Source organism: Heteronotia binoei, chromosome 21, assembly GCF_032191835.1.
Source record: "Heteronotia binoei isolate CCM8104 ecotype False Entrance Well chromosome 21, APGP_CSIRO_Hbin_v1, whole genome shotgun sequence".
NCBI lineage: Eukaryota > Metazoa > Chordata > Lepidosauria > Squamata > Gekkonidae > Heteronotia > Heteronotia binoei.
In genome coordinates this window covers 26742819-26768658 of record NC_083243.1, presented here as the reverse complement: position 1 = coordinate 26768658, position 25840 = coordinate 26742819, and the positions used below count along the sequence as shown (strand labels likewise).

The window sequence follows — 25840 nt, the reverse complement described above, 5'->3', positions numbered from 1 at the left end:
TCTGTGAGCCCCCCAAGAAGGTGCCCCTATCCTTCATTATTTCCAGTGGAGGGAAGGCATTTGAAAGGTGTGCGGTCCCTCTAAATGTGATGGCCAGAACTCCCTTTGGAGTTCAATCATGCTTGTCACAACTTGCTCCTGGCTCCACCCCCAAAGTCTCCTGGCCCCACCCCCAAAGTCCCCAGATATTTCTTCAATTGGACTTGGCAACCCTACATACATGTGAGGCAAGAAGAGGAGCTTGGCCATATTGTTTGTTGCTATAGCCCTTGAAATGGGAGTGGGGATGCTCCAAGAGCTTACAAGGTTCTTTTTTGTAAGCTCTTAGAGGATTGGCAATGTAGGTGGCTGCCTATAGAGGAATCCCACATAGGGGAGTGCCAAACGGGGTAGACGCCTGCAGGTTGGGAAGAAGCGCCAGCCCGGAAGAAGCCCAGTGGAGCAGGAAGCTGCAGCTGACCTTAAAGCCCAGCAGCAGCACCAGGGGCTGAGGAATGAGTTGGAGAAGAGCATGACTTGACTCATGAGGCAAGTGCCTGGAGTTCTGCGGGTAGGTGGGCAGCAGCGGGCAGCAGCAGCAGGGGCAGGGAGGAGGAGAAAGAAGGGGCTGAGCAGGGGTGACGGGACAGGTGCGTGTGGGGTTGCCTCGCATGGGTGCCGAAAACCCTGGCACTGCCACTGAATGGGAGTCTCAGCTTGTGCCTTAAAAGCCCCATCCAGAAAAAAAAGGATTAAGCTGCTCATTAAGATAGATTAAGAAAGACACTTTTGCACATTCTTTGACATATTTATTGCACCACTGGTTTTTTCTCCCCCTGTAATTAAATCCTGACATATTGTGACCTAAAACTTAGCCTGTTATTACTATTTAGTCTTTGCATTTGTCAAAACATCTTCATTAACTTGTAAGCTAATTTGCTATGGAAACATCTGCCTATATATGTGAAATATTAGCTTCCATTTCTACGTATCTGAAGAACTGTGCGCGCACACGAAAGCTCATGCCTTTTGTTGGTCTTAAAGGTGCCACTGGACTCAAAATTTGTTAAGCTGCCCACTGTACTCTGTCTAGTCAACCGGTGCTATGGCAACCCATTGAACAGAGCCGTTGTTTATTTATTTGCTCAGCTCCTTTCCTTTTTTGTCTAGATGGTTGGACAACATGTGAAGGCATCTGGCCACATTTGTGACAGCTTGGAAGCTGCAGTGCTCGATGTCAGTTTAAAAGAAGTAATGGAATTCATGACACGGTAACTTCTGCTTCTTTTCATAGGTCAAAACGCTAATTAAAGATTAATAGGTCAGAACAAATCATGTGGCAAGTTCTGATTTGTGCTGTTTGCAACTAGGGGAAGCAGAGGGATGCAAACCTTGGCTACTGTCCTGGTCTCCGCCTTCACTTTGCCCAGTCCTGCCCTGGGGTGGAATTCTAGCAGGAGCTCCTTTGCGTATTTTAGGCCACACACCCGTGATGCAGCCAGTCCTCCAAGAGTTTACAAGGTTCTTTTTTGTAAGCTCTTGGAGGATTGGCTACATCAGGGGTGTGTGACCTAATATGCAAAGGAGCTCCTGCTAGAATTCCACCCCTGGTCCTGCCCATCTTCGGCGCAATCCTGTAGGAATCAGGTCGGACAGAAACAAAATGCATTTACTGCCTTCCCTCTATGTCGGCTAGGGGGGAATATTAATGTAGAATTTTAAAATGATAATACAAAAACACACAGGGGAAGGGCCATGGCTCAGTGGCAGAGCATCTGCTTGGCATGCTGAAGGTTCAGTCCCCGGCATCTCCAGTCAAAGATCTGGCAGTAGGTGATGCGAAGGATTTCTCTACCTGGGACCCTGGAGTGCCACTGCAGTCAAAGTAGATACAGTAATACTGACTTTGATGGTCCAAGGGTCTGATTCAGTATAAGGCAGTTCATGTTTTAAAATCTACAATGCTAAAATGAAACACTTCTTATTCCTTGCCACTTAATTCTTGCCCAGATAAAAAGAATTCACACCTTGGGAAAGATGTTCACACTCAGGAATTAGGGAACTTCTGGAGGAGATATGGACTAGATGTGGGAAGCAACCAACGTGAACCACCTCTTTCATGGCTTTGTGTGAATTTGACACGAATGATGGGAAAGGAGGGTCTAACGTTTTATGAGAGCAATATATCTGAGCATCTCTCATTCCCTGATGTCCCAAGGAAATCACCTGGTGAACCATATTATATTGGGATCCAATTGCTTCAGTTTCTGTGCATGGATTAAATCCACTGTTAAATCCCGAGAAAGGACAAGAAACGCCATCTCCTCCCTGGCAAAAGAGCAATAGGAATCTTTAACAGCGTGGAGAGATCCAACTGGGTTACAAATCTACCAGTGTCAGTCTCTAACTAGATATTGTGTCCAGGGTTAGTGTACACTTCAGTTGCTGGTCCAAAGAGGTAAGACGAGATTTGGTAGAATGCTTCTTCCCAGTCATGGCTGACCGTGGAATAATCTGGAATGAGGTGATGGAAGGGAGACAACTGAGTCATTTGAAATGTGGTGTCGGAGGACAGTTTAACAGATATCACAGACCACCAAAAGGGCAGATATGGGTTTTCAGGACTTTTTCATAGCAGGAACTCCTTTGCATATTAGGCCACACACTCCTGATGTAGCCAATTCCTCCAAGAGTTTACAAGGCTCTTATTATACGGCCTACTGTAAGCTCTTGGAGGATCAGCTACACTAGGGGTGTGTGGCCTAATATGCAAAGGAGTTCCTGCTACAAAAAAAGCCCTGTGGGATTTAAATGAGATCAAACCTGCACTCAACCTAGAAGCTAAGATGACTGAGCTGAGACTATTGTACTTTGGTCCCATCATGAGAAGACAAGGACTGATTCCTCACTGACATTTGCTCTACGCCCACGCTTCTCCTTGCATCAGCACAAGCTATCGATTCCCCACCAGTCGCTCCGCAGCACCTCTTGCTTCAGGGCTCCTTTCCATTCCTGTTGTGGCAACTAGAGCTCCAAAAAACCCCAGCATCCTGTTGTTGTGATGGTAACAGGAAGAAGCCGCGACGTAAGAGGCGCCCGCGGAGCAACTAGTGGGAAATCCGTCCCTTGAGCCGGCACAGGGAGAAAAGCGAGGACGGAGCAAATGCTGGTGCGGAATCAGTCGAGAGTGACTGGAAAAGACAATCATGCTAGGAAAACTGAAGGCAGCAGGAAAAGAGGGGAAAGACCCAATATGAGATGGAAGGACTCAATCAAGGAAGCCAAGACCCTCCATTTGCAAGACCACAGCAAGGCTGTTAACAGTAAAACATTTTGGAGGACATTAATTCATGGGGTCACCATAAACCAGATAGCACTTCACACACACAAAAGTACTCGTTCCATGTGCAGCAAATGTGATAATTTTTTTTAAAGCATACAATTTATTCATGACTAATTCATACGCTTCGTGACTGATTTAACTCTCTGTTTAAGCAATTGCTGGCTGAGCGGAGCTGCAACACAGCGAGAGAGGGAGCAGAACTCACTCGGGCCATGTGCGAAAATTCTGTTCGTCTGTTCTGTACAGTTAGGAACAAAGAGTTGAAGCAACTTGAAGAACAGATGAACAGTCTGTCAGAACATCCGCTTCCTGTTCAGGATTGGCAGAGAAGACGTGAACCAAACTGGCAGCTTTGTGTGGGTTGGCTTGGAGGAAAGAGTGAGAGCAGGCCCCTAGGCAGCCAACTAACAGGCTTCTTCCAACTCTCCCCTTCCCGATGAGCAGGGCTTTTTTGTGGCAGGAACTCCTTTGCATATTAGGCTGCACCCCCCTGAGGTAGCTAGGGGTGGAATTCTAGCAGGAGCTCTTTTGTATATTAGGTCACACACCTCTGATGTTGCCAATCCTCCAAGAGCTTACAAGGCTCTTTTTTGTAAGCTCTTGGAGGATTGGCTACATCAGGGGTGTGTGGCCTAATATGTAAAGGAGCTCCTGCTAGAATTCCACTCTGGATGTAGCCAATCCTACAAGAGCTTACAGGGCTCTTCTTACAGGGCCTATTGTAAGCTCTTGGGGGATTGGCTATATCAGGGGTGTGTGGCCTAATATTCAAAAAGAGCCAGTTTGGTGTAGTGGTTAAACGTGCAGACTCTAATCTGGGAGAACTGGGTTTGATTCCCCACTCCTCCACTTACACCTGCTGGAATGGCCTTGGGTGAGCCATCTCAGGAGTTGTCCTTGTAGGGGGTGTCTGTTGTAGGGGGAGAAGATATGGGAGATTGTAAACTGCTCTGAGTCTCTGATTCAGAGAGAAGGGTGGGGTATAAATCTGCAGTTCTTCTTCTTCTTCTTCGAAGTTCCTGCTGATAAGCAACATCCAAAAGAGGTTGAGGGCACAGAGGATGTGAAATAGAAATAGTTGATGTTCTGATCCTCCTGTTTGAGTTCTGAGGGAACTGTAAAACCTCCTTGGTGGAGGGCTTCAGTCAGATTCCCCTGGGCCCACCCAGTCATAGTTAGGAGGCAGAGAGCATGTCCTTATGCTGTGATGGATATTTACTTCTTCCAATTCCATATCATGGTGCTTTTCGAAATGGAACTAAATCTCACACACCCGTGTGCTCCGAAAAGCATAAAAGCAAAGAAGGAGCTTTCCATCTAAATCGGCTCCAAATGAGAAGCCTAAAAATAATTTCGCATTAACCTTTGAAATTTTCACACTGCTAAGAGCTGAGCCGAGTGGGTTATTTGCTATTAAATGCTCCACACACAATCAAATATGGCAGCATGGAAGGAAAATGACTTGCTCTCGATGGTGAACTCACAGCGCTTCTGAAATGTTACTGGGAGTACAAACGTGTAATTAACTTAATGGATCACATTGAGTTTATAGGTCTTGAGTTTTACTTTTCATTTGGATCGTGGATATGATTAACCCCTAATGCGTTAAGTAAGACTCAGAATCTACATTATTAGGCATATGTTGACATATAATAAAAACCTGAGCTCTTGTGCAAAATATTTCCTTTTGAAATTTGTTGAGAGACCATAGTTTTGGAATTGTATAGTTCTCCATGCTCTGCACTCAATCCCAATATAATATTGGACCCATAGAGATGATTTAACTGTTGTGAGATGGAAGAAATGTATTTTGGACCACTTCTACAAGCAACATGGTAGCCCTGGGAAGAAATTGAGGCCTGTAGCTCATATATGGGAAAACAGCATTGCATAGCCTGATCTCATCAGATCTCAAACGCTAAGCAGGGTTGGTACTTGGAAGGGAGACCTCCAAGGAAGATTCTGCAGAAGGCAATGGCAAACCACCTCACTTGCCCTGAAAGCTGCTTTCTTTGTTGTTCAGTTACACAGTCAAGTCTGACTCTTTGCGAACCCATGGACCAAGACATGCCAGGCCCTCCAGTCTTCCACCATCCTCCGAAGTCTGCTCAAATTTGTGTTAGTTACATCAGTAATGCTGTCCAGCCATCACATCTTTTGCCATCCCCTTCTTCTTTTGCCTTCTGTCTTTCCCAGCATCAGGATCTTCTCCAGCGAGTGCAAGCTGCTTGCTAGGGTCACCATAAGTCAGCTGTAACTTCATGGCACTTTAAGAAATAAGGGAAGCCATGTTGGATTAGGCCAATGACCCATCCAGTCCAACACTCTGTGTCACACAGTGGCCAAAACCCATGTACCATCAGGAGGTTCACCAGTGGGGCCAGAACTGTTGCCCCCCAAGCACCAAGAATACAGAGCATCACTGCTCCAGACACAGTATTCTATCTATACTTTGTGGCTAATATTTATAGTTAGGATTTTGGGCTCCAATGTGCAATACTTAGCACTTGCCTATGTTGAACCTCATTTGCCATGTTGATGCCCACTCGTCCAGCCTCAAGAGATCCCTCTAGAGTGCCTAGGCTCTTACTACCCTGAACAACTTAGTGTCATCCACAGACTTGGCCACTTCACTGCTTACTCCCATTAATGAGTAAGATAAAAAGCACCGGACCTGGAACTGAGCCCTGCAGTAACTCACTGCTTATCACCTTCTACTGTGAAAACTGCCCACTCTCTGTTTCCTGTTAATTCACTAGTTCTTAATCCACAAGAGGACTTGTCTTCTTATCACATGAGTGCTGAGTTGACTTAGAAGCCTTTGATGAGGAACTTTATCAAAAGCTTTCTGGAAGTCTAGCTGAAAAACACCTACTAAGTCACCCTCATCCACATGTTTGTTCACCACCTCAAAGAAGTCTAAAAGAACTCTAAAAACTCTTTCAAAAAACCCTGCTTCTTGCTTGCTGCATGGTTACCTTCATCTGCCTAGTTGACACATCATGAGCCGCTTTCATTCCTTTTTCTCTTCCATTCTCCTGTCTCCCTCCCTCAAAATGGGGACTGAGATTGTTACGTATTGAGTGTTTATGGAGTTGGTTGTTGTCTGAGTTTCAGGTAGGCACCCATTACTCTTCAGGATCCTGATGCCTACATTCTGATTGGCTGTTCTCTCGGAACCAGCCAATTGGGACATGAGGCATTTCTCCAGGAAATGCAAATGAAGGATCCTGGAGAGCAAAATGGGATTGGTTGGGGCCTGCTAGGAGTGTGTGTTAAAAACCTTCCAAACTGTATATACTAGTTTGCTGTGTTGCCTGTGTTTGCTATGACTATTCGTGCTAATAAATGAGTTGTGTTGAGATGAGCAGGGCTTTTTTTTGAAGTAGGAACTCCTTTGCATATTAGGCCACTCACCCCTGATGTAGCCAATTCTGCAAGAGCTTACAGGGCTCTTAGTACAGGGCCTACTGAAAGCTCTTGGAGGGTTGGCTACATCAGGGGTGTGTGGCCTAATATACAAAGCAGTTTCTGCTACAAAAACAGCCCCCAAGATGAGAGCTGGCTGGACTCCCTATTTAACAGAGATCTTGTGGCATAGCATCTCAAGATCACCACCCCTGAAAAACTTTAATTTTTTTTGTATTTTCTGCAAACCACCTCATCAGGGCTTTTTTTTTTTTTTAGCAGGAACGCACAAGAACGTAGTTCCGGCTGGCTTAGCATCAGGAGGTGTGGCCTAATATGCAAATGAGTTCCTGATGGGCTTTTTGCGCAAAAAAGTCCTCCTCATCTGTAAAATCCTTCATATCTGGCACTGCCCTCATTCTCTGGGTTTCTTGAGCCGTACAGGGGTCAGGTTCAGAATGGCATTTAGAAACAATGTCCTATTTTAGCAGCAGTGCCTAGCAGCCAGTGATAGAGCTGTCCTGCATTAGTTATCAAGTCCTTTTATACACTCTGTAAAATAATGTGTTTTTCAGAAACTAACTATACAAATCTGTTCCAGTCCCACAGCTGATCAATTGTGTCTTGCCTGCTCTTTGATTCTTGGAATGGGCAACTGTTTTCCCAAAGCATCAGTGCCTGTGTTGTTTGCGGGTTGTAGTTGCTGTTGTTTATGCCTAGTTGCAAGCAATTTATATATATATATATATATATATATATATATATATATATATATATATATATATATATATATATATATATATAATTATGTTACAGGTTTGAGAAAGCATTTCTGGAATGGGACAAAGAGAACGACCATCCTCAGTTTGTGGAACTTATGGTGACCTGCATTAATGACTTCCAAGAATTGTTGTAAGTTTTTTTTTTAAAAAAAAACCCAATTATTTTATGTATATTTGTTGCTGTCTCAGGAACTGATGTACTGACACTGCAGGACATGACTATTCAAAATACAGTAATAACTCTGCTTTTTAAATCCTGTTTTTAAAGAGGATGTATGGGACAGATTTATGATAATTTACAGTGAGTTTTACCCTGAATGTACTAAATAAAAAGAGAAGAGACAGGAATAGATAAGAAGCATCTGGCCAAAGAGGATTTCCATTCCCATGTCCAGGAGATCAAATGAACAGCAATAATAGAAGAAGAGCAGGTTTTTATACCTCGCTTTTCTCTACCTTAAGGAGTCTCAGAGCAGCTTTCCCTTCCTCTCCCCACAACAGGCACCTTGCTTTTTTGTTTTTTTTAAGGAAATAATAAAACAGGCACCTTATGAGGCAGGTAGGGCTGAGAGAGTTGTGAGAGAATGTTGACTGGCCCAAGGTCACCCAGCAGGCTTCATGTGTAGGAGGGGGGAATCAAACCTGGTTCTCTGGATAAGAAGCTCTTTTCCACTACACCACATTGGCTCTCAAGAGGAGGGAGAGACCCAGGGTTAATCCTATCAGTGACATGGTGAAGAGATTCCCTAACACCATATCAGCACCAGGAGGCCAAAGCTTGTTTTTTGTTCTGCTTTTTAAACAAATAACCATCCTGGTTCCTAAGGGCCTCTTCTTGTTCAAGCAAACGAGAGTCCACATTTTCTCCCTACATTCAGTGATCTGTATAATGTGAGTCAGGTTAGAAGTCAGTACTCACGGAGGCCCACAGCAGGGCAAACACACTTCCCCCACAGCTCTTTCAACTCTAGAAAACATCATGGAAGGGAAGGCTGGAGCTGTTTCTCCTGCCTCACTTTGGGTGAGGTCAGACGTTCAGAAAATCCCACTACGGGCATGAGTGGAGTCCGAAAGCATGTTGGATTTTAAGCGGTTGTCCAAACGTCAGCATCTGCGAATGGTGGTTAGCACGTTTGAGTCCCGCGTTGAGATGACTGGGGCGTGGACTAATTTGATACTGCTTTAAATCCGGAACAAAATTCTTCTGACGGTTCCTGAGCGGAATTTCTCTGTTTGAACGCTCCATCGTTGGCGACTTGTCGGAAGTGCACCACCGCTTCCCTCCCAAAGCCCCCTCCAAGTGATATCACTGCGCCAGTGAATGAGCGAGCGAATGTTGGCTCGATAAATCGTTTACCCGCCCCTATGTCTGGAAACAAAACTCACTTTTGAAACTAGATGTGAACTGATTTGAATTCCTGGGGCTTTTTCTGCACGTGTAGTGCTCGTGCTGGAAAAGTATTGCCAATGGACTAGCAAAACTGTTAGTGATCCGACCCATTTAAAAGCGACGCGCTGCAGATAGCGGGCATCACTGTGCCTGCACTAATGCAGATTGACATCTCGTGAAACGAGGTCTGGTAGAGCACTCTGATCGACCAGCGACGGGACCCACATGGGATAGAACGGGAGCCTGGCTGTTGTCTGATCGGAAAATTGGTTGTGCGGATTATAATAGAGGCACGTTGCAGATGGATTTAATGGTGAGTGTGACCGCACCCTTTGTGCTCATGAGCCAAATCAGCCTGCAGGGAACATGTTGGATCAGGCCAGTGTTCAATCCAGTACAACACTCTGTCACACAGTAGCAAAAAAAAACCCAGGTGCCATCAGGAGAGCCACCAGTGGGGCCAGGACACCAGAAGCCCTCCCACTGTTGCCCCCCCAAGCACCAAGAATGCAGTGCATCATTGCCCCAGACAGAGAGCTCCATCAATACCCTGTAGCTAATAGGCACTGATGAACCTCTGCTCCATATGTTTATCAAATCCCCTCTTGAAGGTGTCTATGCTTGTAGCCACCACCACTTTCTGTGGCAGTGAATTCCATGTGTTAATCACCTTTTGAGTGATGAAGTGCTTCCTTTTATCCGTTCTAACCTCACTGTTCAGCAATTTCATTGAGTGTCCATGAGTTCTCATATTGTGAGAAAGGGAGAAAAGTACTTCTTTCTCTACGTTCTCTATCCATGCATAATCTTGTAAGCCTCTATCATGTCACCTCAGTCAACATTTCTCCAAGCTAAAAAGTGTTCCAACCCTTTAATCATAGAGCATTTAATCATTCTAGAACATTAGCTTCCTGTTGTCACATCGAACTCCCATTGTGTTGGGTGACAAGCCATTGTCTAGTTGAGCCCGCAGTATTTTTAGCATACATGCCAAATACACACACATATCCATCCCACAGGGTCTGATGTAGTAAACTCTCTTCTGTGATAGCTCTGGTTTGTAGATGTGCTCTTCTGGTGCATTTTTCCGGATCCAGAAGAACACTAACATTATAACTCCCCTAGATGGCATCGTACCTCCAGTAATTAGTGGGATGGTCAAAGGGGGAAATCCAACTCCCTTGCTAACACAGTAACTCTGAAAAGTAAACCCAAGCCGTCAATTCTTGTAGCTTTGCTCGTTATTTTGCAGCTGTCTTTAACGATGTCTTTGGGCATTGGCAGTCGCTTGTAAGACAGGCTTTTAAAGTGATTTATGTTGTGGCTCTGCCAAATATTTTTTCGTGTTGATTTTCCCTTCAAAAAGAATCCTTTGAGGTGGCAGAAATATTTCCTCCCTTAATTGTGACAATTTCCATCCTTTTCCCTACCATGTTTGCTGCCACAGTTTTGGCTGTCTGCTGCTTTAAGTCCCTCCCCCATCCCCCAAATTGTTGCTTTCCTCGCTGGATGACATTTTTATTCAATTATACCTCGAGTGGGGACCCAAAATGGTTTGTGTCATTGTCCTGTACTCCATTTCGTCCTGTGAGGTAGGCTAGGCTGAGAGCGTGTGACTCTTCCAAGGGCACCCAGAAAGCTTCCATGGCAGAGTTGGGGTTTGAACTGGAGTTTCCCAGATCCTTGCCTGACACCCTAACCAGTGTTCCCTCTAAGCTGTGTGCCTGAGTGGCTACTCATTAATACGGGAGGCCCAGTTTGGAGCCATACAGGATCTTGCACTGTCCATTGCCCATTTTAAGATTGCGGAGAAAAACAGTGGCGGCACAGTACAGAATACTAACCCAAACAACTGTGCCAAAAATACCAAACACTTGATTCAAAGTAGGAAAAATATCACATTGTATATAAGTGCATACGCATCCAAAATTCTTCCAACAGTTCCAAAGACAATTAAAAATAGAAAGTCCCATAAAGAGTATGTCAAGTTCACTGGGTGACTACGAAGAAATTTTCAGTCTTCAAAGGGTTATGATCACTCCCAAATTATTTGCAGAATGGAGTCCATCCACAGGTATCGGCTTCAAAGGAAAATTCACCTTCACGTGATCGCCAGCTTGATACAATGTGATATTTTTCTACTTTGAATCAAGGGTATGGTATTTCTAGCACAGTTGTTTGGGTTAGCATTTTAAGATTGCAGCAGTTACATTCTGCTCAGGATATGAACTGCTCCTCTCAGTAGGTGGGACAAATGAGAGGGAACATTGACTCTAACCACTCGACCACACCGTGGCTCAATAGGCAATTCCAGCCAATCAGAGATCAAAACAGCTATCAGAGTGATGTTGCAACATGGATATTCAGTCCAGTTTGGCTTGGAAGTCAAACAAAACCACATTAGAATATGGGCACTGCTTCCTCGATCAGTCATAGGGTCAAGATAAGTAGCTGTGTTAGTCTGTCTATAAAAAGGTAAAGGTAAAAGTAGTCCCCAATGCAAGCACCAGTCATTTCCGACTCTGGGGTGAAGTTGCTTTCACAACGTTTTCACGGCAGACTTTTTACCAGATGGTTTGCTATTGCCTTCCCCAGTCATCTACACTTTCCTCCCAGCAAGCTGGGTCCTCATTTTACCGACCTTGGAAGGATGGAAGGCTGAGTCAACCTCAAGCCAGCTACCTGAACCAGCTTCCGCTGGGATCAAACTCAGGTCGTGAGCAGAGGGCTCCGACTGCAGTACTGCAGCTTTACCACTCTGCACCACGGGGCTCTAAGTCTGTCTATAGCAGCACCTTAAAGACTAACAATTGTCAGGGCTGGGAAAGTGGGCGCAAGAGTGGGGAAGGCCTCTGCAAGTCATGTGGGGGGCACCCAATTTGTCCATGGGGTTGCAAAGAATCGGACTCCTCTGTGCGAATGAACAACAACAAAGTCATGTATGTGATCTCAACAAATCATAGATCTTGTAGTGAAATGAATGTCATTAGGGCCTTTTTTGAAGCAGGAACTTCTTTGCATATTAGGCCCCACCCAACAACCCACCCCCGATGTAGCCAACCCTCCTGGAGCTTACAATAAGCTCTGTACTAAGAGGCCTGTAAGCTCTTGGAGGATTGGCTACATCTAGGGGGTGTGGCCTAATATGCAAAGACGTTTCTGCTACAAAAAAAGCCCTGAATGTCATTATGACCCTATATAGTTCATCCACATTGGTACATGCTGTTGGGGCCAAATGAACAATTCAGTCTGAGGCAAACAGTTTGGAAGCAATCAGTGAAAATTTATTAATTCACGCTTCCTTCAGACTCTTCTCCATCATTTTATCCTCACAAGGTAGGTTAGGCTGGGAGTGTTTGACTGGCCTAAGGTCACCCAGGAATCTTCAATGGCAAAGTTGGGATATGAACCTGGCCTCTTAGGTCCTAGAGCAGCACTCTGACAATGCCCCTGCACTGGCTAAATTGCCAAAGTGGGGGGATATTCACAAGAAGTATTTTTAGCTCAGGCCCAATGAGAAGTCTTTGTCTGCTTCCCCCTCTAAACGGGAAATTGTTGGAATCGTATCAGTGTTCCTCAATGAGAAGGGGAGTAATGGACAAACTTCTGCAAAAGGCATCTTCCCCAGTGCTAAGCATCTTCTCTACAATGCATAGATGCAGAAGACCATTGGGTGTGTTCTTGGTCAAACAATCAGTGCAAACAAGTCCCAGCAGAAGTGGAAGAACCATGTGGCCTCTAAGTCTGATGCAACAGGCAATCTTTGGGAGAAGGGTTTCCAGAAAACAGAAAGTTAATGCTAAGTAAATATTCTCCAGTTCCGTGCAAAGCCATAGACATAGAGCCTTCTGTTTCATATAATAATAAAATAAGAACATAAGAGAAGCCATGTTAGATCAGGCCAATGGCCCATCCAGTCCAACATTCTGTGTCACACAGCGGCCAAATATATATACACACACACACACACACACACACACACACTGTGGCTAATAGCCACTGATGGACCTCTGCTCCATATTTTTATCTAACCCCCTCTTGAAAATGCGAAGTTACTTCATATAGAATCAAAACCAGATCTTCCAGTCAATGGTCTGCAATAAAATCTGATTCACTAGACCAGGGGTGGCCTACGGTAGCTCTCCAGATGTTTTTTGCCTACATCTCCCATCAGCCCCGGCCAGCATGGCCAATGACTGGGGCTGATGGGAGTTGTTGGCAAAAAACATCTGGAGAGCTACCGTTGGCCACCCCTGCACTAGACCAAGACCTATTCCGCACTAGGCTTGTTCCATGTGGAGAGCTCTTTTGTCCCCGCCGCTTCTCCATTTTCGCATAAGCTGCCGTGGAGCTGCGAGTTGGCGTGCTGCTTTTCCGCAGCAAGCAAGATCCTCTTACAAGTGGGAGAACGTCACACCAACTCACAGCTTGCCGTGGGAGAACGACACACCAACTCGCAGCTCCGTGGCAGCTTGTGCAAAAACGGAGAGAAGCGCTGGGGGCAAAAGGGCTCTTCACCCAGAACAAGCTCTAGTGCGAAATCGGTATCTATTTAGGCACCACGGCTTGGATCCAGTGATGCACAAGTGGAAACATAAACGAACTTAGTGGAGTTCCATTTGTTCAAGTTCTCTCCTCCCACTTTCCTCTTTCCTCTATTGTGTCCAGAAGTTGGTTGCACAAGATCTTGCACAAGTGGTAACTAATATACCCTCTAAGCTCTGGAGTCTGTGAGCAAAAAATGCTATTTCGTGAGCTACTGATATTAAAGTTGTGAGCTACTGCATAAATTAGTTTGCTCTGCGGCCATTTGTCCTGAGATAAGACAAAAATGTTTGAGCTGGAGGTTAAAAACTGTGAGCTAGCTCACACTAACTCATTTTAGAGAGAACACTGGTGGTAAGGTAACACAACTGGGGGGGGGGACAATAACTTTGACTGAGTGCAAGCCTCTGCTGCCCTTGTTGACAAGTTGGTAAAATGTGGTTTGGATCCTGTTACTGTTATGTGGATCTGTAGCTGGTTGACAGATCTGTTATGTATGCGGACCAAAGCGAAGACTGATAAGGGTGTTCTGCCGGGCTCATTGGAGCCAGAAGGACTAAGCTTGGGGAGTCGGAAACAATGGGCAGCAGGATCTAAATCCATGCAGCCCTGCTCCAATCATGGGCCCCTTGCTGGTTTGAATGGTCCAGTAACGTGCTTGCGCAGGAACCCTGAGTGGTATATAGTTGGCCCTGTGTGCTCAGTTAGCCAGCCTTTTAGTGCAGGCCTATACTATGCTGTGTCTAATAAAAGAGCTATGATCACGACCACCTCACCTCTTCATTGCATGGAACCCACTATATTATAAGATCGCAACCAGAGAATGCTTGTGAATTGTTCCTCATCCTCTTGGAAAGGATTGACAAGTGGAGTGCCTCAAGGATCTGTCCCGGAGCCTGTTTTGTTCAGCAACTTTAGAAATGATTTGGTAGAACCTCTGTTGTTGTCTGCAGAAGGCTACATTCTTCAACTAAAATGATCAGGTGGTTTATCATTATCAAGCATTTGAGAGCCAGTTTGGTGTAGTAGTTAAGTGCGTGGACTCTTATCTGAGAGAACCGGGTTTGATTCCCCACTCCTCCACTTACAGCTGCTGAAATGGTCTTGGGTTGGCCATAGCTATCGCAGGAGTTGTCCTTGAAAGGGCAGCTGCTTTGAGAGCCCTCTCTGCCCCACCCACCTCACAGGGTGTCTGTTGTGGGGGGAGAAGATATAGGAGATTGTAAGCCGCTCTGAGTCTCTGATTCAGAGAGAAGGGCAGGGTATAAATCTGCAGTCTTCACCTTTAGATCAAGCATGATGGGGTCTGGCCACATTCTATATCATACACCTTGCTGCTTGCTTCCTAAAATAAATCTGGCAAGAAAACTGTCAAAAATGGAGGGAGCTACTTCTCGCTGTGTCCACTGCTATATTTGGGAGCAATTTAACCCACTTAAATCACAAAGGTTCCAAGAACAGGTGCAAGTTTCAGAAGGTAGCTCAACCAAGCAGCGCCTTCCGCTTGCTACACTTCCTGTGTTGGTTCAAGCAAACAGACCTTGAGTTTTCTTTAGGATGCAGAATAGGTCACAGCCTAGCTCTGAGGGGCAGGGCAAAACAACATGGTTTTGAGGTTTCCCCAGACTTGACTCACCTTTCCTGCAGTCACACGGCAGCCGTGAGAAAGGCATTTTTAGAGTCCCCAGGAGCCTGATTCTGCTCGGAACTGTGGTGTGGGAGTAGAAGGGGCCCCTGCCTTCCCTTCTTTGCCTTTTTTGTTAATTTCAGATAATTACCTGCATAACTTTGGCGCTCCACAGGGACTCTTCCCAGCATGTGCAGTTATGGGAATAACTTCCTGCTTGGGGCCATTTCACTCTGGAAAACTGCATGGAAGAGAAGGCAGGAGCCTGTGTTCACCCACACTGCAGATCCAAATGCTTTAAAAGTGAACTTTTAAAATGCCCTTCTCCACAGCTTCTGCACAGGGAAAGAAACTTGAATCTGAGGAACCCCAGCCCACACACAGACAAGTGTAACTTGTTTGGCCCTCAGTATTACATCACCAGCTTTCAGAATGACTATTATACAGTGCTGCAATTGTGAAATAAGGGGAAACTTTACCAGAACCTCTTTTATATAAGATTGGGATAGTTTACTTAACCTCAGAAGAATTTATATACCCATTTCCTCAATCTTCTTCCTTTTTCTCCCCTGATAGTTAGAAATGTAGATCAAAATTCCCAGATTTACCATTTAGACAAGATACATACCACAAATCTCATTCTCCATTATACTTCCATGTTCATTACCAAATTGTTTCTCACTGCTCTTGATTGCTTTATGTATTTTTTTATGTATTAGTCTGTGCTTATAGAATCAGGAAATTCTAACTATAGCCATACAGCCTGAAGCAGCAGGCACAGAAAATTTGTTCTAGGAAAAACGTATATACACAAACACACCCACACAATTATAACTATCCTCACATTGAAAATTACAAACAATGCAGAAAGAAAGCTGAAGTTCCAGAACTGAGCCAATTACAGATTATTGCTGATGGTGCTAAGTGACAAAATGTATGCAAAGCATAATTGATTTGTTGTGTCTTGCGTTCCGTCCCTGGAAAGTATAGCACAGCGCACCTGCGGGTGGCAACCAGAAGGGACGAACGCAGCTGCCTATGAAGATCAGTGGCGGGAAGTTTAACTGGTCGGGATTGGACTTGGCCAGAAAGAGGGTTGTTCCGGATAATGTATATAAGAGGGGACCCGGACCCACCGTCTTCCTCTTGTGATGTACTCGCCAATAAAGTATGTTGTGTTCTAATCATCTACGAGTCCAGTACATTACAGGATTTATGGAATTCAGTGCCACACAATGCAGTGATAGCCATAATCTTAGATAATTTTTATAAATAATATCAAGGAATTGGTCTGCAAGCAGATATTAACCATGACAGCTAAAGATCAAATTATGTACAGCTTGAAGTTGTATGCTTGTCTTTTGTAGCCGGAACTCATTTGCATATTAGGCCATACAGCCCTGATGTAGCCAATCCTCCAACAGCTTACAGTAGGCCCTATAAGAACAGTCCTGTAAGCTCTTGGAGGATTGGCTACATCAGGGGTGTGTGGCCTGATATGCAAAGTTCATTATTCCCTGTGGAGATCAATTCTCATAGGGTATATGGAGAATTGATCTGGGGTTATCTGGGGCTCTGGAGGGGCTGTTCTTTGAGGCATCAAATTTTCAGCATAGCATCTGATGACTCTCCTCAAAATGCTCTCCAAGTTTCAAAAAGATTGGACCAGGGGCCCAATTCTATGAGCCCCAAAATAAGATGCTCCTATCTTTCATTATTTCTAATGTAGGGAAGGCATTTAAAAAGTTGTGCGGTCCCTTTAAATGTGATGGCCAGAACTCCCTTTGGAGTTCAATTATGCTTGTCACAACGTTGCTTATGGCTCCACCCCCAATGTTTCCTGGCTGCACCCCCAAAGTCCCCAGATATTTCTTGAATTGGACTTGGCAACCCTACTGAGGCCCCTCCCCTCCCCTCCCCAAACCCCCCCTCTCCTGGCTCCACCCTCAACATCAGGCATTTTCCAACACAAACCTGGCAAGTCCTGAGACTTTGGAGAATAGCTCCCAGTTTGACTAGACAATACTAACTTTGATAGCCTAAGGCAGAACAGCTAGAGGAATCCAGTAGAAACTGGCAATTTAGAGACCAACACGATTTTGGGGATATAGGCTATTGAGAGTCAACGTTCCCTTTGTCAAATACCAAAGAGAGCTTTGACTCACTAAAGCTTAAACCCCAAAAATCTGCTTGCTAAAGTGCCATTGGACTCTAATCTAGCTGTTTTACTACAGATCTACATGCCTACCTTCTGAAAGCATAAGGCAACTTCATTGTCATGTGTTGTGATTTCCCAGCGTCCCATATAGGAAACAGTGGTGTGGCTGAGGAAATGTGGAATGCTGTGGTTTCAGGATACAAGCTGGGGTGGAGGGCCTAGGTGTACTCCAGTCATTTTTGATAGCTGCCAAAAATATTCAGATCCTAAATAGAACCCAAATAGTTCCTCAGTACCAGATTCTGGGAAGAAACCTCAGGGAGCGTAATCCACTTTATAATTATGGGCATCTGACCGATGCAATCAGTAATGGTGTGGTGGACGGACTTCCATATTCATAGTATGTCTCTAAATGTCAGTTACTGAGAAGCCAATCAAAGGGTGAAGATTTAACCTCTGCACACTGATTATAGGTCTTATGGTGGCATTTGGTTGGCCAGTGGTGGGAAGCAGGATGCTAGACTTGATGGGCCATTGGTGTGATTCCCCAAGGCTCTTGTCTACATGCTGGCATGTGTGTATCAGAGAAGGGTGGAGGGAGCAAGAGAGTGCAAGTGTTTGAACATCTCAACTTTTACCTGCACGCTAGCGTGTGCAGTTCAGAGCACAGTTTCACCAGCTGATCCTGCTGATAGCTTAAAGAAACTCTAAGTCAAGTTGTTGGTTTGGGAGAATAGATTTGTAAAGAAGGACTAATGACATTTTTCGTTCATTTACTAAACCCAGGGTGGAATTCTAGCAGAAGCCAGTTTGGTGTAGTGGTTAAGTGTGCGGACTCTTATCTGGGAGAACCGGGTTTGATTCCCCACTCCTCCACTTGCACCTGCTAGCATGGCCTTGGGTCAGCCATAGCTCTGGCAGAGGTTGTCCTTAAAAGGGCAGCTGCTGTGAGAGCCCTCTCCAGCCCCACCCACCTCACAGGGTGTCTGTTGTGGGGGAGGAAGGTAAAGGAGATTGTGAGCCGCTCTGAGACTCTTCGGAGTGGAGGGCGGGATATAAATCCAATATCATCATCATCAATATCATCAAGCTGCCTTGCTTATTAGGCCATATACCCCTGATGTAGCCAATCCTCCAAGAACTTAAAAGGCTCTTTTTTGTAAGCTCTTGGAGGATTGGCTATATCAGAGGTGTGTGGCCTAATATGCAAAGGAGCCCCTGCTAGAATTCTGCCCCCCACGCTGTGCTGATCTTTGACATTTTCATTAAACAAAAAGTCAACATGATGCCATCATGTTGTTTCCAGCTCTGGGGTGACGTTGCTTTCACAACGTTTTCACGGCAGACTTTTTACGCGGTAATTTGCCATTGCTTTCCGCAGTCATCTACACTTTCCCCCCAGCAAGCTGGGTACTCATTTTACTGACCTCGGAAGGCTGGAAGGCTGAGTCAACCTCAAGTCGGCTACCTGAAAACCCAGCTTCCACTGGGGATCGAACTCAGGTTGTGAGCAGAGCTTGGACTGCAGTACTGCAGCTTTAACACTCTGCGCCACGAGGCTCTTACCTTTTCTAGACACTGCCACAAAGACAGTGCTGCTTCCTCTTTTTCCTTAGGAACAGAATATGCAGTACTTTGCACTTCTGTGATTGGATCTCTCCCGACATGTGATTTATCCTTTAAAAGCAGCTGCGGCGATGGTGGCAGGGCTATGGCTGTGGCAATGAGGATGGGAGGGTCAGATCCCTCCTGCACCTTTTTCCTGAACCCCCCCCCCCTTTTGAAGCTCTTTATTTCTGTGGCCATTACTACATTCTCTGGCAGTGAATTCCACATTTTAATCACTCCCTGTGATCAGAGAAATCCCCCATGCCCCCCCCCCTGTCTTCCACGAGTTGCCAGATCATGATTGGTAACCCTAATTAGGACTTTTGGGTGTCATGTAAGCACCATTCACTTGACAAACCAGGAATCTGGTAGCATCCTACATAAATCTCCAGCAACAAATCAGGTTTTTTTTAAAAAAAGCTATCAGCTGTATGCCGTACGCTCTTCCTTTGACCTGTTGTCTCTGTGGCTGCTTAAAATTAACCTTTAATTGGTACATTAATCTGATAGCTAGTATGATTTATGAATCTGGAAATTAATGAATGATAGCTTGAAGCTTGTATGATTAATGAATGTGAAAAGGTTTTAAACTATTGGGTTCAGAGCTAAGGGCACACTTAATTACATTGTGGGGCTACTTTGGTTCTGCTCTGTTTGGGTCTCTCTAGACATTACAAGAGACAAGGAACTACATTCTCCCCCCTCCCTGTTCCTTGTAACATGCACTTGATCACAATGTCAGGAGTGGATTTGACCCTTCAACTTTCTGGGAAATATCACAATGGACCCTATTGGGATGCTGGTGGACAAGGAGAGGTTAATCTGAATTCCAGCTGTGCTGGCAAATGCTGCGCTCCTTAGATATAGCTAGTGGCACTGAAAGGTTTGGGATTTCTCAGGGCTTTTTTTGAGCAGGAACGCACAGGAACGCAGATCGGCTGGCTTGGTGCTAGGGGGTGTGGCCTAATATGCAAGTGAGTTCTTGCTGGGCCTTTTCTACAAAAAAGCCCTGTGTGAAACAATGGTGATGTCAGGGGGTGTGGCCTAATATGCAAATGTGTTCCTACTGGGCTTTTTCTACCAAAAAAAAAAAGCCCTGGGGTTTCTCACTGCTGGTGCCTTAGTCTGAACTGAGCAGCCCCTGTGGCACTCTGTACTTCATTCAGACCTGGCCAGTGCTGGCTTGGGCCCAGCCCATCACCTCATCCTATAGTATCAGGTCTGAGATATGAGTGGGGTTATTAAGGAGACAGGGGCCCTATAACGTAGTTTCGTCCTTGGCTGCTTTGATTTCCCAATCCATCCCAGCATGGTGTGTTAGATCACCATGATGTGTATTATCCTGCCTTCCAACTCATGCCATTGGCAGTTGGTGACAAGGGAGGAGCAGGGTATAGCGTAATAACTCTCAGTCCAATGTTGTGCCCAGGGCTTTTTTTTTTAAGCAGGAACACACAGGAACACAGTTCTGGGCTGGCTTGGCATCAGTGGGTGTGGCCTAATATGCAAATGAGTCCCTGATGGGCTTTTTCTACAAAAAAGGCCCTAGTTGTGCCAAACTACGCATTAGACAGTGGAAAGGGGAAGAGACAAGGACTGGAAGCCTTTCTGTGTCTCTCAAGCCAGATAATTCGGCTTCTCACTGTAATCAAGAATAGAAAGGGGAGTAAGTTAAGTGGTTCTCCCCTTGCACTGTGTTACCTTTTGATTATAACATTGTAAATCCCTTCAATATCTTAAAATATCTTATCCTAAATTGAAGTTTGGGGAATATGTAGATTTGTTCAGAATAAATTAATTGGTTGATGAATTGCAAGTCGAGTGATTAATGAAGTAGGAAAGTCTTTAATTAGTCTCCTTTTAATGTATCTCCTCATCCCTTGCTGAAAGGTTAGAGACATATGTGTGTCCTTTTCTTTGTGCTAATTGTTACTGACATGCTGTAATCAGTCTGGCAAGCTCCCAGCATCCAAGATAATACAATTTAATTTAAAGTTTTTTATTGCACTCCCGCTCATCATAGGCTGCCAACCTGACACAGGTGGCAGGAACAATTCAGGTATTGTGGGGCTGTCACCTATCTAGAAGGTCTTGCTAAAAAAAAAAAAGTGGAGCATTAGATCAGAAAAAAAATGCAATAACCAGTGAAAAAACCATGTTGCAGACAACTGACCCATAAGAAAACCTAAACTTGTTTGGTGTAGTGGTTAAGTGCGCGGACTCTTATCTGGGAGAACTGGGTTTGATTCCCCACTCCTCCACTTGCAGCTGCTGTAATGGCCTTGGGTCAGCCATAGCTCTCGTAGGAGTTGTCCTTGAAAGGGCAGCTGCTGTGAGAGCCCTCTCAGCCCTACCCACCTCACAGGGTGCCTGTTGTGAGGGAGGACAATAAAAGAGCTTGTGACCCCTCTGAGACTCTGAGGTTCAGAGTGGAGGGCTGAATATAAATCCAATGTTGTCGTCTTTATAATGTGAGTTTTTGTTATAGATCAGCAAGTCATTTTTTAAAAAACATTAGACAGGAAGCTTGGTGCCGTGGTTAGAGCATTAGACTGAGATCTGGGAAACACAGTTTCAGATCTGCACTTTGCCTTGGGAGCTCATTGGGTGAACTTGTACCAGTCACTCTCAGCCTAACCGATCTCACCAGGGTAGGTTGTCGTGAGAACAAATTAGAAGAGGAGAGAACAGTGTTGTAAGCTGCTTTGGGTTTCACCGGGAAGATAAGCAGGGTATAAATATCTAAGTAAATAAAATTATTCAGTTGGCCTCCTAGACCAAACATCCTTAGTATTAAACAACAACATTTTATGACAGATAAAAGCTCAGGAAATGGGAATGTTATTTAATAGAGGGTCATATCCTACTGCTCAGTTCAGTTCTTACTGCCACAGGAGGTGGTGGCAGCTACAAGCCTAGACAGCTTCAAGAGGGGGTTAGATAAAAATATGGCGCAGAGGTCCATCAGTGGCCATTAGAGTATTGGACTGGATGGGCCATTGGCCTGATCCAACATGGCTTCTCTTATGTTCTTACTGGATCTCCCTCCAACACAAGATGCCTCCCCCCCCCAATTTAGACAAAGTCTCCTCCCTTCAGAGGAATGCATCACTATGAACTAGACATAATAGTGGGACAAACCCAGAAGATTCCATTGGGATGTTTGTTCTCTAAATCTCTCCATTATCATTTCAAACTGAATCAGTATTCTTCACTACAGGGCAGGCTTAGAAAGAACTTTTAGCATCAGCTGCGAAGAACTTGAAAAGACCCTCCAAGATGTGATGTGGAATTACCAGAAATATTTTTTACATAAACTAGGACAGAAAACCCAGGTAAGAGGAGCATTTGTGGGTTTGGGGCAGAATTCAGCAGCTGAGATTCAACAGCAGCGATTTGTGCTGATTTCTCAGTTATGGGGCCGTCACTCTGAGAGGGAGAAGGTGGGAGGGACTTTCTCTGTTGATCTATGTCTGGTGAAAAGGACCTTGTTTCTGCTATGCAATTTCTGCAGGCTTGCCTCCACCGACACACCAAACAAGCACAGGTTGCTTAAGGGTATCCAGGAGGTTTTCACACTAACCCTGCAGCACCTTTGAATATTTCGTGTGCATGCACACAAAAGCTTACATTCTGAATAAAAGTTTGTTGGTCTTAAAGGTGATACTTGACTCCTGCTTTGTTCTACTGCTTCAGACCAACACAGCTGGCCCACCTGGATCCACCTGTGAGTTTGTATAGGGAAAAGTGACTTGGAACACTCGATTGGTTCCATCCTTTAACCACTTAACCAGGGCTTCCAACAAAACAGGCAAAACACTGGAGAGCAATGAAAATTAGTTGGATTTGAGTGTGGTTGCACCTTAGAGACCAGCAATATTTTCAGGGCATGAGCTTTTCAGAGTCGAAGCTCCATATGACAGACTCAGTGATTGATTCTCATTTATATTATGGCAAAAATTCCTCTCTGTAAAGTACATGGCCTTAAAAGATTTTTAATACTGAACCTCCATTAATCTGTGGTTAAAACATTCCTTTCAGTGTTGTACCCTCAACTAGCTAGTAACAATTAACTTTACAGGAGACCAAACCTTATGAGAAAAGGCCGAGGGACTTGGGAATGTTCAATCTGAAGAAGAGGAGGTTGAGGGGGGACTCAATTGCTCTCTGACATATTTGAAAGGTTGTCACTTAGAGGAGGGCAGGGAACTGTTCTTGTTGGCAACGGACAATAGTACTCACAATAATGGGTTTAAATTATGGGTGGAAAGGTATTGGCTGTATATCAAGGGAAAGGTGGGGGTTTTTTAATAATAAGAGTAGTTCAGCAGTGGAATCAGCTGCCTAGGGAGGTGGTGATCTCCCACTCACTGGCAGTCTTCAAGCAGCAGCTGGACAAATGCTTGTCAGGGATGCTTTTGGCTGATCCTGCATTGAGCGGGAGGTTGGACTAGATGTCCTGTATGGCCCCTTCCAATTCTATGATTCTAATATATCAAAAGATCTTCCAACAGAATTAAAAGATTATCACTCTGGAATGGACCAAAATTACCCATAGTTTCCAGGTTACAGATATTTGAGGTTGAGGATAGGCACGTTGAAAAGGTCGCACAACCCTTTTAAAAAAATAAGATATTTGAACATTCCAAAGGTGCTAGTTGTGCCCGGGGGGGTGGTGGTGGTGGAAAGTATGGTATAGTAGCTAGAGCATTAGAAGACCTGGTCTCAAATTCCCAGTCTGCCATAAAACTCATTGGCTGCCTTTAGGCCTGTCCCTTCTTCTCATCCTAACCTATCTCTCAGTGCTGTTGTGAGGATAATATAAAAAGGGCCTTGCTGAGTCAGACCAGTGGTTCATCTAGTTCAGCATCCTGTCTCACATAGTGGCCAGTCCCTCTGGAGGGCCAGCAGCAGGGCATAGAGGCTGAGTCTTCCCCTTATATTGCCATTTGGCACTGGTTATCAGAGGTTAACTGCCTCTGAATGTGCCATCTCCCTTTAGTCACATAGCCAGAAGCCACTGATAGACCTGTCCTCTGTGGATCTGTCCAATCCCTTTCTTTCAAGCCATCTATGACTGGTCATCGCTACCTCCTCTAGCAACAAATTCCACATTTTTATTACACAACGAGAAAATAAGTATTTCCTTTTGCCTATCCTGAATCTGCTGCCTGTCAACTTCATTGGGTGCCCCTGGGTTCTGTTATATTGGGAGAGAGAGAGAAAGTTCTCTTTTTCCCTTCTCTGTGGAGGAGAAGAAACCATGTATGCTTCCTCAAGTTCCTTAGAGAAAGGCTGCGATAAAATGTGACTGATGGAAAGAAATATCCCAATCATAAGAACATAAGAGAAGCCTGTTGGATCAGGCCAATGGTCCATCTGTGCCACACAGTGGCCAAAAAACCCCCAGGTGCCATCAGGAGGTCCATCAGTGGGGCCAGGACACTAGAAGCACTGCCCCAGACAGAGAGTTCCATCAAAACCCTATGGCTAATAGCCACTGATGGACCTCTGCTCCATATGGTGATCCAATCCCCTCTTGAAGCTGTCTATGCTTGAAGCCACCACCACCATCTTCTGTGGCAGTGAATTCCATGTGCTGATCACCCCTTGGGTGAAGAAGTACTTCCTTTTATCCATTCTAACCTGACTGCTCAGCAATTTCATTGAGTATCCATGAGTTCTTGTATAGTGAGAAAGGAAGAAAAGTACTTATATCTCCATCTTCTCTATTCCATTCACAATCTTGTTTTATAGGCCAGTTCAAGCACTTAGAATACACATTGTGAGTCTGACTCCTGACGGCCCAAGTTAACACAATTAATTTTGACAGTGAGACTGCTTCACAGCTGCATCCGTAACCGTAAACAGATTTAAACTGCGAAAAGTAAAACGTTTTTACTTTAGCCGGATCGTGCAAATTATCCCTCCATTCATGCCTACATTCTCAATCACAAGTTTGTACTAGATCCCTTCTGCGGGCAGATGTGACCTCTCACTTTCAATCATAGTTCAACCAACTGGGCTGCAGAAGCTGCTGTGAGATCTTGAGTAGAGGAATAGCGCTCAAACCCACAAGGTCTTCTGGGGAAACGGCTTACAAACAGTGACTTGGTGTTCATTTCTGAGCATGCATGGCCTCATTGCTGACCCTGATTTCCAGCAAGGCCAAGACAAGAATTGTGAAGTTGTAAAGAACATAAACGGGTGGGAATGCCTGCTGTGGACAACATCACATCATCCATGAGACCAACCTGCTGAAGGAGGCAATCTACTTAATATTCAGTGGTCGCAGTTGCTAACAATACTCCCTCTAAGTTGTGGAGTCATGTGATCAAAAATTCTACTTTGTGAGCGACTGGTGTTAAAGCTGTGAGTGGGCAATTTGGCTACTGCATAAATTAGTTTGCTCTGGGACCATCCTTACTGAGCTGAGAGAAAGATGTGTGAGCCCAAAAACTGTGAGCTAGCTCACATTAACTCAGCTTAGAGGGAACACTGGTTACTAATCACGTAGGCCTTCCCCTTTCCACAATCAGCACTCAGTGGGACAAGCTAAGAAATGCAGTACATGCCACCAAAGGGTTCTATAACTAGATTTGTATTTATTTTATTTATTTATTAAAACATTCCTATTGTAATGAAAGAGGAACCCCTCATCTCTTGGTAGAGTGGTTAAGACTGGCAGACTCAGATGTGGAAAACCAGCTTTGATTCCCCGCTCCTCCTCCACATGCAGCCAACTGGGTGACCTTAGTTCAGTCACCGTTTTCTTAGAATTTTCTCAGCCCTACCTGCCTCACAAGGGGAGAGGAAGGGAAGATGATTGCAAGCCAGTTGGAGACTCCTTAAGGAAGAGAAAAGTGGGGTTTAAAACCAACTCTTCTTCTTCCTGTGGCACCACACAAGATAAATTCCACCCAGTTGGTTCTGCACCTCCAGCAGAGACTTTTTATGTCCAGTCAGACCGAAAAGACTGAAACCACTGAAAGGCTATGTC

General features: G+C 44.9%; 1 protein-coding gene across 1 annotated transcript in view; it reads left to right on the top strand.

Moving 5' to 3' along the window:
* EXOC3L4 (exocyst complex component 3 like 4) overlaps positions 1-25840 on the top strand; it is a 69123-nt gene that overhangs the window by 29669 nt on the left and 13614 nt on the right. The window contains exons 7-9 of the mRNA XM_060262837.1: positions 1150-1250; positions 7547-7642; positions 22061-22175. Of these exons, the coding sequence (XP_060118820.1) occupies positions 1150-1250; positions 7547-7642; positions 22061-22175 (312 nt within the window). The remainder of the gene's footprint in view (positions 1-1149; positions 1251-7546; positions 7643-22060; positions 22176-25840) is intronic.